General features: G+C 41.5%; 1 protein-coding gene across 1 annotated transcript in view; it reads right to left on the bottom strand.

The window, feature by feature from the left end:
- LOC101610170 (putative adhesion G protein-coupled receptor E4P) overlaps nucleotides 1-16816 on the bottom strand; it is a 55969-nt gene extending 39153 nt beyond the window's left edge. The window contains exons 1-7 of the mRNA XM_045134747.1: nucleotides 16693-16816; nucleotides 15594-15743; nucleotides 13995-14010; nucleotides 13304-13328; nucleotides 11176-11311; nucleotides 6718-6813; nucleotides 3078-3262 (exon numbers count right to left, since the gene is read on the bottom strand). Of these exons, the coding sequence (XP_044990682.1) occupies nucleotides 3078-3262; nucleotides 6718-6813; nucleotides 11176-11311; nucleotides 13304-13328; nucleotides 13995-14010; nucleotides 15594-15743; nucleotides 16693-16816 (732 nt within the window). The remainder of the gene's footprint in view (nucleotides 1-3077; nucleotides 3263-6717; nucleotides 6814-11175; nucleotides 11312-13303; nucleotides 13329-13994; nucleotides 14011-15593; nucleotides 15744-16692) is intronic.
- Between the last annotated feature and the right edge of the window lie 320 nt (nucleotides 16817-17136).

The raw sequence follows: 17136 nt of genomic DNA, 5'->3' as shown, positions 1-17136 counted from the left end.
CAATATTACCTGTCATCCATTTTCTCTTCTCTTATCAATCTCCCCAATACTCTGTTTTATATTTACATGGATGATATCATTCTTGGGTGCCTAGATTCCTCCACACTCCAGTACTTGACCCACCAATGTCTAAGTATCCTTCATACTCACAGCTTTAAAGTAGCTCCTGAGAAAGTTCAAACTGTTCCTCCCTTTAAGATCTTGGGCTTGATTCTTACTCTAGATACAGTTTCATCTGTTAAACCACAACTTTTATTCAGGATTTTTACACCTTGCCTCAACTCCAGAAGTTCTTGGGAGAAATTAACTGGATGAGGCCCTGGATACCTATAACCACTGAGGAATTATCCCCCTTGTTCTACCTACTAAGAGGCCTTGATCTTTCATCCCAAGTAACCCTAACACCTGGGCATAGACAAGTCCTCCAGAGTCCAGGAGGCCATGGATAACTCTAATCTCAAATGACTCCACCTTGATCTCCCATTTTCCCTCTACCTTTTCCCTGAGGAGATGCTGACCACTGCTCTGTTGGGTCAAAAGGGTGAGCCTATTCAGTGGATTCACCTCTTGATTGGTGGGGCATCTAGGGTCTATTCTTTAAGTAACCAAGTATGTGATTGCATCATTAAAGGAAGGGAAACTGCCATTAGACTTTGGTATTGAGCTTCACTCCATTATTACCCTGTATCATTCAAGACAAAATCAAAAGACTTCAAGAAGACCTGGAGAACAGACGGCGGGACCTCCAGGACAACCCACTGTGGATGGGCCTACATGGCTTCTTACTTTACCTCCTCCATCTACTTGGACCCCTCCTCCTTCTCCTTATTCTCACTGTTGGGCCTTGTTCAATTAATAAAATTACACAATTCATTCACCAGTGGCTAGAGGCAATAAAAATCCATCAGAATGTGGTTCATTATCACATGCTGGAAACTCAGGAATTAAGTTCCTCAGATGACTCACTGCCACCTCCTCTGCCTTCCATGTGACCAATGACAGCTAAGATCTCAGATTGACTGAGACAACCTAAGACAGGCCATGGAGTGGGTTGACAGCGAGCTAAACACCTGGTACCCAATGACAGGTAAGATCCCGAGAGGGGGACACCCTAAGACAGGGGCCATGGTGACTAATGCTCTCACAGAAACAAAAAGGGGGAAATGTTGGGCCTTAAAAGGCCCTGACACAAGGCCTAGTGGAACTCCCTGAGCCTAGCTAAAGTTTGACAATCTGCCTCTGGCCAGCTATGACTCAGCAAGGTGCCTAATGGCCTCTGGCCTGATAATTTCGCATAGGAGTTGGAAATCCCACACACGTGCGCGCTTAGAACCAGTCATTTCAAAAGTTGCGGTATACTATTGGCCCTTACCTCTCCCCTCATCTTAGAATCCCCAACCTTGTTCTCATCACTATATAGGCAACCACTGTAACAATAAAGTGAGTTCCTGCTTTGACAAGACTCCTGGCTTGGTGGTGTGTTCCTGGCTGTCAACACTCCTCCTCCTCCTCAACCCCTTGGGAAGAACCAGAGGGCCTGGTCCTTCCTCACCACTACCTGCTGGGAGACCCTGGCATTCAAGTCTTCAAGTCTATTATCTAAAAAAAAAAAAAAAAAAAAAAAAAAAAAAATCCAAGGTCACTGGGCTTTAATTCCAGCACTCAAGATGCTGAGGTAGGAGAATTGCTGTTATAGGCTACCCTGAGACTACATATTGAATTTCAGGTCAGCTTGGGTTAGAGTGAGATCCTACCACAAAAAAAAAAAAAAAAATTAAATCAAGGTATAACTGTTTATTAAACATTTTGTGTGTGTGGTGTGTGTTATGTGTACGCAAGTGTATGTTGTGTACTAAGGGCATGTGTGCATCTGTCTGTGCAGTGCTTGTGCACATGCTCAATGTATCTGGAGGCCAGATGTCAATGTTGAGTGCCTTCCTCAATTGCTTTCCACTCTGTTCTTTGACACAGGCTCACTCTCTAAATCTACAGCTCACTGATTTGGCTAGACTAGTTGACCAATAAATCTCAAGGGTGCTCTCTCTGACTCACCATCACTGGGATTACAGGCATGTGCTGCAATGCCTGAAGTTTTTAGTGTGTATTGGGGGATTGAAGTCACATCCTCATAATTGTATGGCAAACACTTTTCAACAATTTAGATATCTCCTCAGCCCTTAAGTATTCTCACCATATAACATATTATATTTATAGACCTTTATTATGGTATAACTTCAACTTTGTATTTTTTGGCTAATGTCTCTCCATTTCCCCTCAATCATGTTCCCCAGTAACCTCTGTTCTATAGTTGCTATGAATTTGATGTTTTGTTTTTTTTTTTCTTTTTTGAGTTAGGGTCTCACTCTAGCTGAGGATGCCCTGGAACTCACTCTGTAGTCCCAGGCTCCCTCTAACACACAGTGGTCATCCTACCTCTGCCTCCTGAGTGCTGGAATTAAAGGTGTACACCACCACACCCAGCACATTTAGATTCCTCTTGTCAGTGAAGTCCTGACATATTTATTGGTTTGTCCTCCAGATTATGGCATATGGCTAAAAATAGCAGTATTATTATATTTTTAAAGGTTGAATAATGTTCCATTATATTTTTCAAAGTTTATTTGTTCATTTATCACCTGGTGGACAGGCTCTTTTCTATGCCTCGGTCACTGCAAATGGTGATGCAGTGATCATGGGATGGGAGCACAATATTTGTTTAGCATCCTGGTAAGCCACTCAGGATATGCATCTAGTAGAATGACTGCTAAATCCTCCCATAGTCCTAATTGTAATTTCTTGAGAAATAGGTATATGCTTTCCTATAAGTGCTACCTAATTTACTTTCTGCCTACACTATACAAAGAATCTCTTTTCTCCACATTCTTACAAATACATGACATAATTTTTTTGATACTACTGATGATAACAGTTGTGAGGTGGCATGTGATTGAAGTTGCCTCAACATTTTTCTTGCAACTCTTTCATGTCAACAACCATGGCTTGATTCAATCTAACCCAGTTAGAACCTTTGTCTCTTCAAGGACGTAAACAGAGCTCTAGCCCCAGGTTCTGCCTACCTTAGTATGTTGAAACGTCAGGAACACGGGTTCAGGAAGGTTAACTTTGATTTCGGTGCCGATGGTTCCACTCACAATGTGAGAGTTCAACTCCACTGCCTGCATACCTCTTCGAGGAGTAAAAAAGGATTCATCCAAAAATTTCCCGAGTGACTTATATGTGATAAATGCAACTGAATTTTCATCTAAGAAAACATAAGGGCCATTGTATAAAAAATAACCCATAGCTTAAAGAGCAGATCAAGAGTTTTACATGTCTGTCATAGAACTACAGAATGTGACAATTCAAATTACCTTTAGAAACCTTTTAAATTGTACATGTAACCCACTAAAAGTGGTATAGATTATAGAATTTGGGTTTTATGATATGCACATATGTCATAATTCCATATATATTTAAGAAAAATATATAATACATACATACATACATACATACGTAGTGATCAGCCATTCATTGTCCTCCAAAGGGTAGGTGGTTGAGGAAATAATCCATTCCAACCTTCCTTCAAGTGTCCTCAGTGTCATCAAATTTAGCAGAAGGGCACACAGGACAACTCATTCAAGTTAATTCTCTCTATCTGCATGTTTCTCTGTCTTTCCTCCTTGACTCTTTCCAGCTCTTCCTTTTATCTCTCTCTTTCTCTTTGTCCCTGTGATGCTTGTGTTATGAATATCACTGGACTGAAGGTCACCTAAGAAATGAGTTTATGCATATGCTTATGAGGGATTATCTAGATTAGGTTAATTGAGGTTGGAAGACCCACCTTAACTGTGGGCAGCCCTGTCCATGGGCTGCATTCCTGAACTGTTAAAAAGGGGAGAGTGAGCTAGCTCTGGCATGCATTGCTCTCTGCCTCCTCACTGTATACTGAACATGACCAGCTGCCCCTAGCTCTTGTCACCACGCCTTCCCAGCCATGATGGACCATAATATCCAACTATGAGCTGAAATAAACTCTTCCTTAAGTTGATTTTGGTCAGGCATTTGTAATTAATAGAACCCCCCTGTCTTTATCCCTGTACCCCTCTGTGAGTATTTCCCTCTGTCTTCCTCTCCCCACTCTCCTTTTCATGGAATTATTATGTAATTCACAAAATTACATCAAGGTCCAAGGCAAAATGAAAGATATTTGTACTGACTTATTTTGAAGCCATTACACATAGTGGAAAATCCATTTCTGTACAACTCCGGAATAAAACTACTTACTACTGTTAATATTAAGCTAACTTTATTAAAAATTTACTGATTTTGTTGAGAAACTATCACTAAAACCCTCTGACCAAACTATAATCTTAACACTTTTTAACAGAGTTTCAGTTAGAAGATGTCAAGAGAGATCAACCTACCGAATAAAGGAAGTAAGTTCAAATCAGACCAACATTTGATTCCTGACACAGATGGTCGTTAGGTGCAACTTTGTCAGGACATAAGCACAGGACAGGGGCTGGGGAGAGGGCTCACTGGGAAAGAAGGCTTGTTGTACAAGCGTGAGCACTTGCACTCGATCCCCAGCACCCGCGTTAAAGAGTTGGCTGTGGCATCACACACCTGCATCTCCAATGTTCAAGGGTGTGGAGATGGGAGGATCACTGGGCCTCCCTGATCAGCCAGTCTAACTGAAAATGACAGCTCCAGGTCAGTGAGACTTGGTCTCAGGGATATTAGTGGACAAAGTAAGACAACCAATGTTCCGTTGCTTTCACATGTGTGATTTTAGTGCACATGCAGCTGAACACACATGTGCATACACCCTGCTCACCCACACAACATATGTAGTACACAAAAAAGAGCAAAAAATCACAGCAATATGTAAAGGAGAATGGCTGGCAATGGTATCAAAGTGCCTTAGGTAGCAACTACAAAAAGGTATGCACCCCATTTCAATCATACACCAAGATACAGACATATTATTTTGGGAAACAACCTACCTTGCTGCCTTCCTCACTTTCTGTCTGCCTTCCTTTCTTCCTCCCTTCCCGTCCTCCTTCATCAAATATTGATTGAATATCTATGAAGTATCAATAATTCTAGACATGTCAAAATAGTAAACAAACATTTTCTTGGCACCAGAGAGCTGGTAATGCACTGGCAGAGATGGGAAATAAAAATAAATTTGCTTAAGGAATATTAAGGTGAAGGAGTTTAGGCTGAGAAATTGTAACAGGGATGTCAAATCCAGCCTGCTCCCTATCTTTGTAAATAAGGTTATATTGACACAATCATAATCTTTCATTAACTTCTTTTCATACTAAAGTAACAAAGCAGGATAGTTATGACAAAGATATCATGGAACCAAAGCTTACAATATTTACTATCCAGTCTTTACAAAGCACAGATTTACCAAGCTCTCTGATACAGGGAGAATGAATGAATGTTTGAAATATTGAGTTTATAAGACATGTCTCAAAAGCAAGAGAGGTCAACGTTGATTTCCACTGTTGAGTCTAACCGTTTCAGACCATGGCTTGGGAACATGGCAGGAAACATTCTCCCCTCTGCCACAAAGCATAGCAACATGCTTCTGTGCTGAGCATGAGGGTGGTGCAAAGTACACAATACTTATAAGAGTCCATCAACCTCACCTCTCAGAGAGCCTTATGAGTGGGCAAGGGAAATCTTCCTGTGGAAGAAGAAATTTAACAAAGAAACCAGACCCAGATGATACTCTAAAACACAAGTTTCTGTTGTACATGCCTTTACCAGGGCAATAGCATGACACTGAGTCTCCTTCCTATCTATGCAGGTGCACCCTACTTGTATATCATCTGGTTAGTGTATCCATAGGCACAAATACCTCTGCAACAGCTTTCTGTTCTACCTTTGTACTTTCCTTTCTTTCTTTCTTTCTTTCTTTCTTTCTTTCTTTCTTTCTTTCTTTTTTTTTTTTTTTTTTTTTGTCTTTTTTGAGGTATGGTCTCACTCTAGCCCAGGCTGACCTGGAATTCATTATGGAGTCTCAGGGTAGCCTCGAACTTACAGCGATCCTCCTACCTCTGCCTCCCAAGTGCTGGGATTAAACGCCTGGCTCCTTTCTAATTTTTTAATATTATTGATTTATTTGAGAGAGAGAAAGAGACAGAGAGAGAAAAAGAGAGAAATAATGGACACAACAGAGCCTCCAGCCACTGTAAATAAACTCCAAACACATGTGTCATCTTGTGCATCTGATTTGCACAGGTACTGGGGAATGAAACCTGGATACTTAGGCTTGACAGGCAATAACATTAACCAGTAAGTCATGTCTCCAGTCCCTACCTTTGTACTTTCATATCACTGATTTATTCCTAATAAATTTTCTGTGTGTCCCCCAAATCATGTAACCTTAGAAATTTGTAACTCACCAAAACTATGAGGAACTTATGATATTGCCAGACTGCCTGTCATACTATGTATAAAACTTTGAGCATCAGAGCTCATTACTCAGGCTTTAAAAGTCATTCCCCTGAGTCCATAATGACATGAATAAATGTTCTGATTCTCCATTCTATCTCTGCTGATCTCTTTGTGACTCTTTTCCATAACATTTCCACTTCATTATGTAGTACCCCAACTTAAAAACTGTGATGTCACACCTCTTCATCCAGCCAAAAGACAATGTCTAGAATTTGGAGTCATAAGAATCCATTGTAATCCCATTACCTCTTTCTTTAGCTCCTTTGAAAGTACAGTCGATGACCATCATGTTATTTCCAGCTTCCAGAACAGTCTTGTTGTGGCACCGCTTGGTTTCATAGACTGGAAGGAATATGAAAGTGAGCTGTAATATGTATTAAACGTTTGGTGAGGAACTCCTCTGTTTCTGAGTGTGTGTTTACACACTTTCTCATCAACATACAAAAGAAGTTGGAAATGGAAAGACAGCCATCTTATTTGATTATAGCTTATGTTTGGGTATAAAAAGTCCTTCTAGGGGCTCATTAGTTGAAGGTTTTATTTCCAGCTGGTATCACCATTGACAGGTGACTAATTCATGCAGCCTTAATCTTCATCAGTGTGGTAAACAATTGATGCATTTATAATTTCATGTTGGTATTCAGAGGTGAGGCATAGGGACTAGGATCCTTGAGTGCCCTTCAATGGATAGATCTTGCTTCTGAACTCTTCCTCCCTCACCCTCTCTGCCTCCTTTATGCCACGAGATAAGCTGCTTTGGTCCACTGTACAATTTTTGTGTAGTGGATTTCTCCAAATTGAAATATTCTCTTCTGAAAAGCGATAGGAGGCTATGATTTGGGAAGTCAAATCTGAGAGACCCAAAACTTAAGGTCATAACCACTTCCCAAAGTCAATTGAAATTAAAGCACCTTTACTAAGGGGAGGAAAGAAGTTCCCGACACCCAGGAAGTCAATAAGTCTGGGAAAGGGTTGCAAAATGACTCCCTAAGGCAATATAAAAGGAAAACAACTGCTTAAAGGGGAGACTTTGAGCTTCCTGTGAATCTTTTACTGTGCTTGAGACTCCCCACCAGGTGAGCTACATATGTAGCCTTGTGAGTCATCACGTATGCTGGGGTGGCTTTCTGATGGTGCGGCTGTGTGAGTCAAAGCAGCTGGGATGTCGCCACCCAGGATGGGGTGAAACTGCTTCTGCTTGGGGTCTGGCTGCCTTTGAGTCATCTATTCCCCCTCCCCCTTCTCTGTAATGTAGCCCCAATAAACTCATTTGTTCACCAAACATGGTTTTGGTATAATTGTCTTTTTGGTATGTCATCTGTGTCCTATTTGGGAAAATGTAAAGAGTTTTTATCACTGCAGAGAAAAAGTTTCCTGCAATAACTGTATGCTGCATGCCCCAATTTTCTGCAAGATCTTCAGAAACACAGTAACAATGGATGCAAATGGCCATGTACTATTACCATGAAAAATAAACCCTTCCTCCTTTAGGTTTACTTAACTATATATTTCATTACATGTGTGAATAGTAACAGAATTTGGGCACCAATAACAGAGTCATTGCTATGACCATATCTCATCATGGGATTCAGAAGTCATAGGTCTCAGTTAAAGAAGAATCTTTTATTTATTTATTTATTTTTATTTGAGACAGAGAGAATATGTCAAAGCCTTTGCTTTATGGGAGTGCTGGAGAATTAAATCCAGATTGGCAGCCTTTGTAAGCAATTGCCTTTAACTGCTTTGATATCTCTTCAGGCCCTGGAGAAGGGGTTTTGAAGTGAAGAGATGATAGGCTAGAGAAAGCCCCGTATGTTGCAAGCAGAGTATTGCAATTACCCTCTCCTTGCTGGCACAAAGCACCCAACTAACCCAGTTTGTGAGAGGAAAAGACTTATTTTGGCTTACAGACTTGAGGGGAAACTCCATGATGGCAGGGGGATATGTGGCATGAGATGAAGCTGAGCATTACCTTGTGGCCAACATAAGGTAGATAACAGCAGCAGGAGAGTGTGCCAAACACTGGCAAGGGGAAGCCATCAGCTGGGGATAAGGCATTCCTAACACATGTGTCTGGGCTGCATCTAATTCAAACGACCACATGGAGCTTAATGGATGATTCTAGAGGGAGCTTAGAAGTCTCCGATGCTAAAGTGTATGGAATCAGCAAAGATACTACTCATCACATTTAAGATAAGACTGGTGACTACTTAAACTGAACTAGTGAATAGTCACTTTCAATTCTGGGAAAGAACTTGTCTATATTTCACCTGAGTCATGAGGTTTAATATAAAGCTGAACTTCAAGATGACAGGATAGGCTGTTAGTGTGTTAGTGGGAATTTCTCAGAAGGCAGTACTGCATTTTGTCTGTGGCATGTGTATTTCTTTTGACTTTAGCCAGATTTTCAGGGAAAATGATGACAAAAATAAGAGCAAAAGGATCCGTGGAACATGAACTTTAGCCAGAATAGGAGTGTGTTTAAAGTGGAAAGTGAATGTTTAGTTGCTAAAATGATTAGCACCATTAAAAAAGAAGAAGGAGGAGGAGGAGGAGGAGGAGGAGGAGGAGGAGGAGAAGGAGGAGGAGAAGCAGCAGCAGCAGCAGCAGCAGCAGCAGCAGCCTCCGCCGCCAAGCTGGATGTGATGGTACATGCTTTTAATCTCAGCACTTAGAAGACAGAGGTAGGAAGATCACCAAGTCAGCCTGGGCTAGAGCAAAACTCTACCTCAAAAAGAAGAAGAAGAAGGAGGAGGAGAAGGAAGAGGAGTAGGAGAAAGGGGAGAAGGAGGAGAAGAAGAAGCTTCAGCAGCAGCCAAGGGCTGGAGAGATGCTTAGCAGTTATGGCACTTGCCTGTGAAGCCTAATGACCCATGTTTGACTCTCCAGATCCCATATAAGCCAGGTGCACAAAGGTGAGGCAAATATAAGAGCACACATGCACACTAGGTGGTACAAGCGTCTGGAGTTTGATGGCAGTGGCTAAGGCTCTGGTGCACCAATTCCCATCCCCCTCCTTCTCTCTCTTTCTCTCTCTCCAATTTTTTTTTAAACAAGAATCCAAGTGTTGGGACAATATGGAAGATGTCTTCAGGGCATCTGAGAAATTATCATGACCCCACTTATCATATGAATAAGGGGATGAAAGAATGCCTCAGCTGACAGATTTTCCATTGTGAAGAAAACATGATGTCAGTCTACAAGAAACAGCCAGCTATGAAGTTGTTTCCTTAAGATTCCTTCCAGGGTGTGCAGTATCTGGCCACTGTGAGGTGTCTATAGCCATCCTCCAAGATTGTCCAACTGTTGTTCAGCATGGTAGTAGAGTATGACATCTTTCACAAGGTGCTGGCTTTATAGGCATCCATAATGCAAAAGTTATGTGGTCATAGAAGCCACCACCAAAGTTTCAAAGGAAAGTGTAGATGGCCTTACACTTGGCAACAGCCCAAGAAGATGATACATGAAGCTGGAAGAATAAAACCAAAGATGCAAAGAGTACCTATGGAAGTCACAGATGCCAAGAACATGAGAAAATCTACCAGCCTAAGCCAATGTACATGTCAGCTATAGCCAGTAAGGCAATATGGGTATGGTTTCTCAAACCTCTTGAAGCTCATATCTTTCTACCATATGCCAGAAGTGCTGGACATGGAACTATAGGAATTCATGTGCATCCTACTATTCATCTATCCCTTCCATTTAGCATAGAATGTGTAACCTATGTAAACACTATAAATTGGGAGTATAAGATTTTATTTTTAAATATTTTATTTTTATTTATTTGAGAGAGAAATAGGGTGAGAGAGAGAATGGGCACACCAGGGACTCTAGCTACTGCAAATGAACTCCAGATGCATGTGCCACCTTGTTCATCTGGCTTACGTAGGTCATGGAGGAATCGAACCTGGGTCCTTTGGCTTTGCAGGCAAGCACCTTAACTTCTAAGCAATTTCTCCAGCTCATTATTTTACTTTTGATTTGACAGTGGCTTAAAGCTAAGAGGTTGCCTTGAGTTTGAGAGGAGACCTTGGACTTAGACTTATGAGAAATCCTAAAACTGTTGAGACTGGGGTTTCTGGGAGATGGAATAAATACATTTTGTGTTTTCAGACTAATACTGGTATTAAGACCCCCTAAGTGGACTGTCATATCCTAGATATGAAATGTTCTTTCTAGGTAATTATGTAGCAAATGTTTGAGCCCCAGATGGGGATACTATTGAAAAGCAATTGGGTTATAAGGGCTCTACTTCATCACAGGATGAATCAATTAACGGATTCATAAATTGGTGGCATTTTGTAAGAAGGTGGAAGCTAGGAGGTGAGGCAAGTTCAAGAAGGTAAGCCACTGTGGATGTATCTCTGAAGGGCATACCTTTACCCCCTGACCAGCATGGGATGAGTCATGATATTCTACCTCATTAAACATGGGCCCACTGTAAACACAGCCAAGCAGCCATGGACTGAAACCTCTGAGCACATGACTTCAAAATAAATCTTTCAACCCTGAACTTGATTTGCTCTCATATTTTGTCACAGTGCTATGAGTGGCAAACACACCCTGGTTTCTATTTTGAAGGTAATTTTATTTATCCTTGTGAAATGTTTGTATATTATACATGAGATTTGGAGAGCTAACAAATTTCAACCTTAAAATCTCCGAAACATATCAAGTACCAGATCCCTACATGGTGTTTCTTACCCATATTTAACTTAGAAATTTCACCCTTCCTTGGTGAAGCATAGCTGTCCTTCCAAACAAATTGTTCAACATGCTGAAGTAGTTGGGTCACCTTGGTTGCAAAGTCCTTTTTGGTTGTGTTGATCCTTAGTTCTTCCTTTCAAAGAGATACAGATAATTACATAAACTACCATTGGAATTTAAGAAAACAAGAATATACAACAGTTTGGCTGTGTGACCCTAGAAGGCAACAATGTGAACTCATGTGCTTTGGGATGGGTTGCACATTTTAGTACTAGTCATTGAATGATAGCCACGGGACAGCCAAGGGAGGCTGAGAAACTCAGCCACCTGAGTTTCTCAACCTCCACGGACATTTGAGCCTAGGTAACTCTGTGAAGGAAGCCTATTTTTGACACATTAGCACACTGAGCTATATCACTTTTTTCCATGAACTAAATGCTAGGAGTACCCCTCCAGATTGTGACAGCCAAAACTGCCCTTAGATATTCCCAGCTTCACCTGGATCACAGAATGAATTTGCCTATAGCTGAGAAGCACTCTATTCTCAAAAGCCAAGGGCCCCTTTGTGGTATCTGAGAAAGAAAAAAAAAAGCTAAGGTAAGCCAGATGGTACCCAACCCCAGACTTCACCCCACTCACCCAAGTATCCACTTGGGAAGATGGTTCTTCCTGCTCCTCCTCTGGAAAAGCAGATCAGCAATTAAGACAGATGTGGGAGAAAACACATCCTGGCTCACACACATTTTATACATCCTGGCTCACATGCTCCTTTCCAATAGCCCTCAAGATGGATATTTTGACTCTGAAGTCCATCCTAGTTCCCATTTAAGAAGTCCAATGACAGAATTTTTAAAAGGAAATAGACTCAGTGTTGTGTATATATATGTATGCTATTTCTTCTGAATTGAAACATTCCCTCCTTGAGGGGCGCTGGTTAAGGCTCAGGAAGTAAACTAGAAACCCCACAGTGCTCCTGAAATGAGAGTCACATGGCCCCTCTCCAGTAGCAGTTGCTGGGGAGGGGAGACTGGGATCAGCAAAGCCACCTGAAAACTGCACAGGGAAGCACAAGAGATGATGCTTTTCCGAGTTGTCACCTTTGTTGGCATAGGCTTTCCAAGAATGTAGCTACTTTTCATTCATCATACTCTTATCAGTAACCCCTCAAATAGACTTGTATAAGTAACCCCAAGAAACTCACTGGTTCACCTGAGTGGAATCATTTCTTTAGTCTGTTATTAGTGGTTCTCTGGAGTAAATTGACATTTGTTCACATCATCTCAGGAAATGTCTAAAATAATAACTGGGAGTCATTTAATAAATAGAACCAAGGATGAGTTGAGCAGGAGTGATTGCACGGCCCTTATAATGGGTAATAATAGCTGATGCAACTGAGGCTGTCCCACATGAGTGTAAAGCACCCATGAGAATCCAAATATGGCTAGAGTGCAGCCCTTGGTTCCAAGGCAAGCTGCAAAGGACAAGCCAGCCTCACCGAGACCCATAGGGATGGGGAGATGCATGAGTCCTGTAGCAGCAGCAGTCTCTGAGCGAGGAAGCAAGATGACTCATGGGAAGTATCTGTGGACTGTTAAGGGCTACATGAGATAGTGACCTCATCCATGCTGCTGTAACCCAATATTTCTCTTTTGCTAAAATGGTGATAAAATCATTTCATTTTCTCTTGGATCTAATGTCCCCAAGCCACAACTAACTAACTGATGCATAGAATACATGTTGCTGGGCTTAAGACACCCTGCCAACCCTCATCTAAGAAGTTTAATTACTTTATGCTAATCTTTGAGTATCTCAAAGATTTTTTAAAAACATCTGGAAGAATGGTAAGGTAGTATATAAGGAATTTAAACAAAGGCATCGTGTGAATAAGAAAGGGCACTCCTAGAACTCATGTCATTGAATAAAACCATTGAATAAAACTTCCAATGCCAAATGTGAGCTATTATCTCTATGAGTTCGTAGCAAGGAAGACCTCTGAGGTTCCACATACTATAAAAGCTATTGCCAATGCTGTGTGCTGCATGCTACAGCTAGCTATAACTATATGATAAGTCCTTATTGCTGAAGACACCTTGAACTTTGGCTACAGGACATAGAGAAATCAGACTTGGAATGAACCAGAAGCTTCCTCCCTGAAGGTTGGATTTCATTGTGTTATAAGGGGCCATACAAGGTGCTGGAAAAAAGATGGTCACTGATATTCCTGTTTCATTACAGCCCCTGTGTGTTGTACTACCAAACTGACAGACAAGGTGTGGTGCAGTGGTGGAATAGTGCAGGACTGTCATGGATGCAACAGACTGCTTTCCATTCAGATTTAAGTTCCACTCCATAAAAGGGAATTCACATCATGTACAGTAAACTAGGGTACAAGTCAGTAGCTGGGAAATTCTAAGGCCCAGTAGGGCGGCCATTGCTATTGTTTTGTTACATAGAGGGGATGTGCCTGTCAAACGTCCTCTCAAATGCTTATGTTTATGCCCACAGATTACTGGTGCTGTCAGCCTTATTCAGCCTCATTCTCTTCTGCACTGGAAAATGTAGTGCATAGACTCATAACCAGTACAGCTCCTAAGACTGATTGTTGGTGTGGAATAGTGGACCAGTGTTTTTTTTTTTTTTAATTTCTTGTTTATTTTTATTTATTTATTTGAGAGCAACAGACAGAGAGAGAAAGAGGGAGGCCAGGGCCTCCAGTTACTGCAAAGGAGCTCCAGATGTATATGCCATTTTGTGCTTACATGGGACCTGGGAAATACAGCCTTGAACCAGGGTCCTTAGGCTTCACAGGCAAGCACCCTACTGCTAAGCCATCTCTCTAGCCCTGGACCAATGTTTTCCCAAAGGTGAAGGAAAATAAGCAAACATCTATATTGCCCTCTCACCTCAGGGGAACATCATGGAAGATGGGACAGGAACAAAAATATCCAGAGCCAGAAGGAGTGGAGTGCTGTCAAGCTATTGACTCTCCAGGTAAACATTTCTTCCATGAGGCAGGGCTCATTGACACTCAGGAAGTCTACAAGTCTCAGGAAGCTTCTTAACCTTAGAAGATTCATTGAGCTCCTCCCCAGGGTTCTAGCAGTGACAACTGATAGAGAGAGAGACTGATGATCTGAGCTGCCTACACCTTGTACATGGAGCACCAATGATGCAGCTGTTGTGGGCTCTCATTCATGTTTAGAGGTATTTTCAATGGTGTATCTGCCCTTGAGCCATCCACACACCTGGAAGTAAGCCTAATAAACTCACTGGCTCACTAAGCTGAACTGGGGAGCAAATGTTTCTTCTGTCTGTTATTGGCTTCCTATCTGGAGTGAGTAGATGTTTGTTCATATCTCCTCAGGGAAAGTTACACAACCTTGAGGCATCTAAGAATTCCAATAATTCTGTCAAACTTACTCTTTGGAAGGCTTCTCAAAACTAGGCAGGATGTAAAACCACTTGGGTATAGGTTAGGAAAAATACCAAGGAGACTTACTTACGCTGTTTTGAGTCTGGAAAGATAGTCTTGAAGAAAGTAATATCAAAGTCTAGGCATTATGAATTGTAATTTTAAGGCCAGACTGGGCTATGTATCAAGACCCAGTCTAAATAAATAAATAAATAAATAAATAAATAAATAAATTTGTGTTTTGTCAACAACAATTTGAATGCATTTATAAGCAGTTCGGACCCCAGCTGAGGCTTCTGATGAACATCTAGCCTTAAGAAACCTCCCACTATAACTGTGGGAGACCCAGTTGCAGAAGATCTAGGTAAATATACCAAAACCCCTGATCCACAGATACTACACAGTAGTACACATTCGTACTGTTTATACCACTAAATGCTGGGATAACTTGTTATAAATCTAACACAACACATTCTTTTGTTACTCCATTTACAAATCAGGCTCTTAGTTAACATCCTAGTCCACATTCAACTGGTAAATCAAGCAGCCACTATTTAGTTAGCATAATTATAAAGTAATAGTGTATTTGGATAGAATAACTAAGTTTTATAGTGAGAAGTTGAATTCTCATTACTGGAGGAAGAATTTACACAGAGGGGAAGAGGGAAGGCTTGGTGTGTTGGAAGCAGTATCAGTACTAACTCATGGGATTTAGCATGCAATGAGAGAAAAGTATAGGAGTTTTGAAGAAAATTAGAGATGTCATTTAGGAGGCCCAGGAAAGAGATCTCTGCTGGAGACATGAAAATGTAAGCTATCTGTGTAGAGAAGGACTTAGATGACATTCTGCTGGAACAGACACCAAGGTCAACAAAGGGATGAGGGATGAAAGTAAGAAAAAAAATTCTCTTAGGTTGGCCAAAGTGGTAAGTGGGAATAGCTGTCACCAGCTTTTCCCTCCTGGCTTCTTTTCCTAATAGAGACAGTACTTGAACTGACTTACCATAGCAATCTGGTTGGTCAATTTCAACCAGACCAGCCACCCAGCTGAAGATAGCAAATTTTAAACAGCTGCAGATGTAATGCCCGACTTTATTTCTGCAGTACGATATTTGCTTGCACTTTGCTATCCCAGTTGCACACTCATCAATATCTGTGAATGAAGACAAAATACTGAGACTGGAAAGATGGCCCAGTGGATAACATATTTGCCACACAAGGATTTAGTACCTGAATCAGATCCCCAGAACCCATGGACACCTGGGAGTTAGTTCTAGTGTCTGTGATCCCAGTGTGTCTGCAACAAGTGTGGAGGCAGGGACAAGAGAATAGCCTGGATGCTCATGGGCCAGCTAGCCTGGACAACAGAGTGGTGAATAACGATGAACGAGAGACCCTGCCTCCGAGAAGGTAGAAGGCAAAGACTGGCATCCAAAGTGCCCTTTGCCCTCCACACACACACTATGGCACACATCATGCCAGAACTCACACATATGAATCTACACACATTGTTAACACTCACATAAAAATAAATAAGAAACAGCACTATGGTGGTATGAATAAAAATGTTTCCCATGGAATCATGTATTTGAATACTTAATCCAAAACTGGTGCAGTGCTTGGGAGGGCTGTGGAATCTTTAGGATGAGGAGCTTTGATGGAGGAAGTATGCCACTGGGGATGGGTCTTGAGTTGTCACAGCTAAGCTCTAATTTTTCTCTACTTCTTTCCTACTCATTTAAAGATGTGACCCAGCTTGCCTACTTAGGCCTGTCAACCTTTACCCAACATTGCAAAATTCCACCTGATACTATAAGTCAAAATAAACTTTTTCTTTCTATAACTTGCTTTTTGTCAGTTATTTTGTTCCAGGAACAAGACAGTAAGTGATACATGAACCCAGAAACAGGAGCTTCTCAGGGGGAGTGAAACATACCTTTCTCTACCCACAGCCTCAAAGACAAACATATTTGGCTAAAACCTTGTCAGTGAGCCTTCTGAAGACTGCATCCTACATGGTCTTGGTCACACATGATCGATCAGTTTATGACTGATGCCAGAACAGTTTCCAACAACTAAATAAAACTCCATAATATCTTTACCTTGGCAGATATTAGTTCCAGATATGAGCTCGAAGCCAATTTCACACACACAGTGGGTGCTGTTGTGGCAGCCCGCAGTTTTACTGCATGGAAGACAGGACGCTGCAAGGAACACAGAATCCATTGTTCCACTCACCAAAGACATAGTCACTGAGTGCATAGGATGAACCAGATGCTGTGGTCGTACAACTATCCTTGGCCCCCAGTCTTCAGCCTTGAGGAGACTCACCTGAAGAATGCTTTGCTTCTGAGGTTGCCACAGCCAGCAAGACACTGACAGCTGGAAGAGGAAAAGGAGGGAATAATTCACAGAGGAGCCCTTGGCTCTCCTTGGGAATATGATGAGATATATCTCCCTACATAGACAGACTCCTTTTTATTCATATACACTAGCTTCACTCTAAGTGGCTGTGATGGGTGGGTCAGGAGAGCAACAAAGAAGCA

This window comes from Jaculus jaculus, chromosome 15 (genome assembly GCF_020740685.1).
Source record: "Jaculus jaculus isolate mJacJac1 chromosome 15, mJacJac1.mat.Y.cur, whole genome shotgun sequence".
Classification (NCBI taxonomy): domain Eukaryota; kingdom Metazoa; phylum Chordata; class Mammalia; order Rodentia; family Dipodidae; genus Jaculus; species Jaculus jaculus.
Note: the sequence above shows the minus strand (reverse complement) of the source record. Positions and strands in the feature narration are given on the sequence as shown.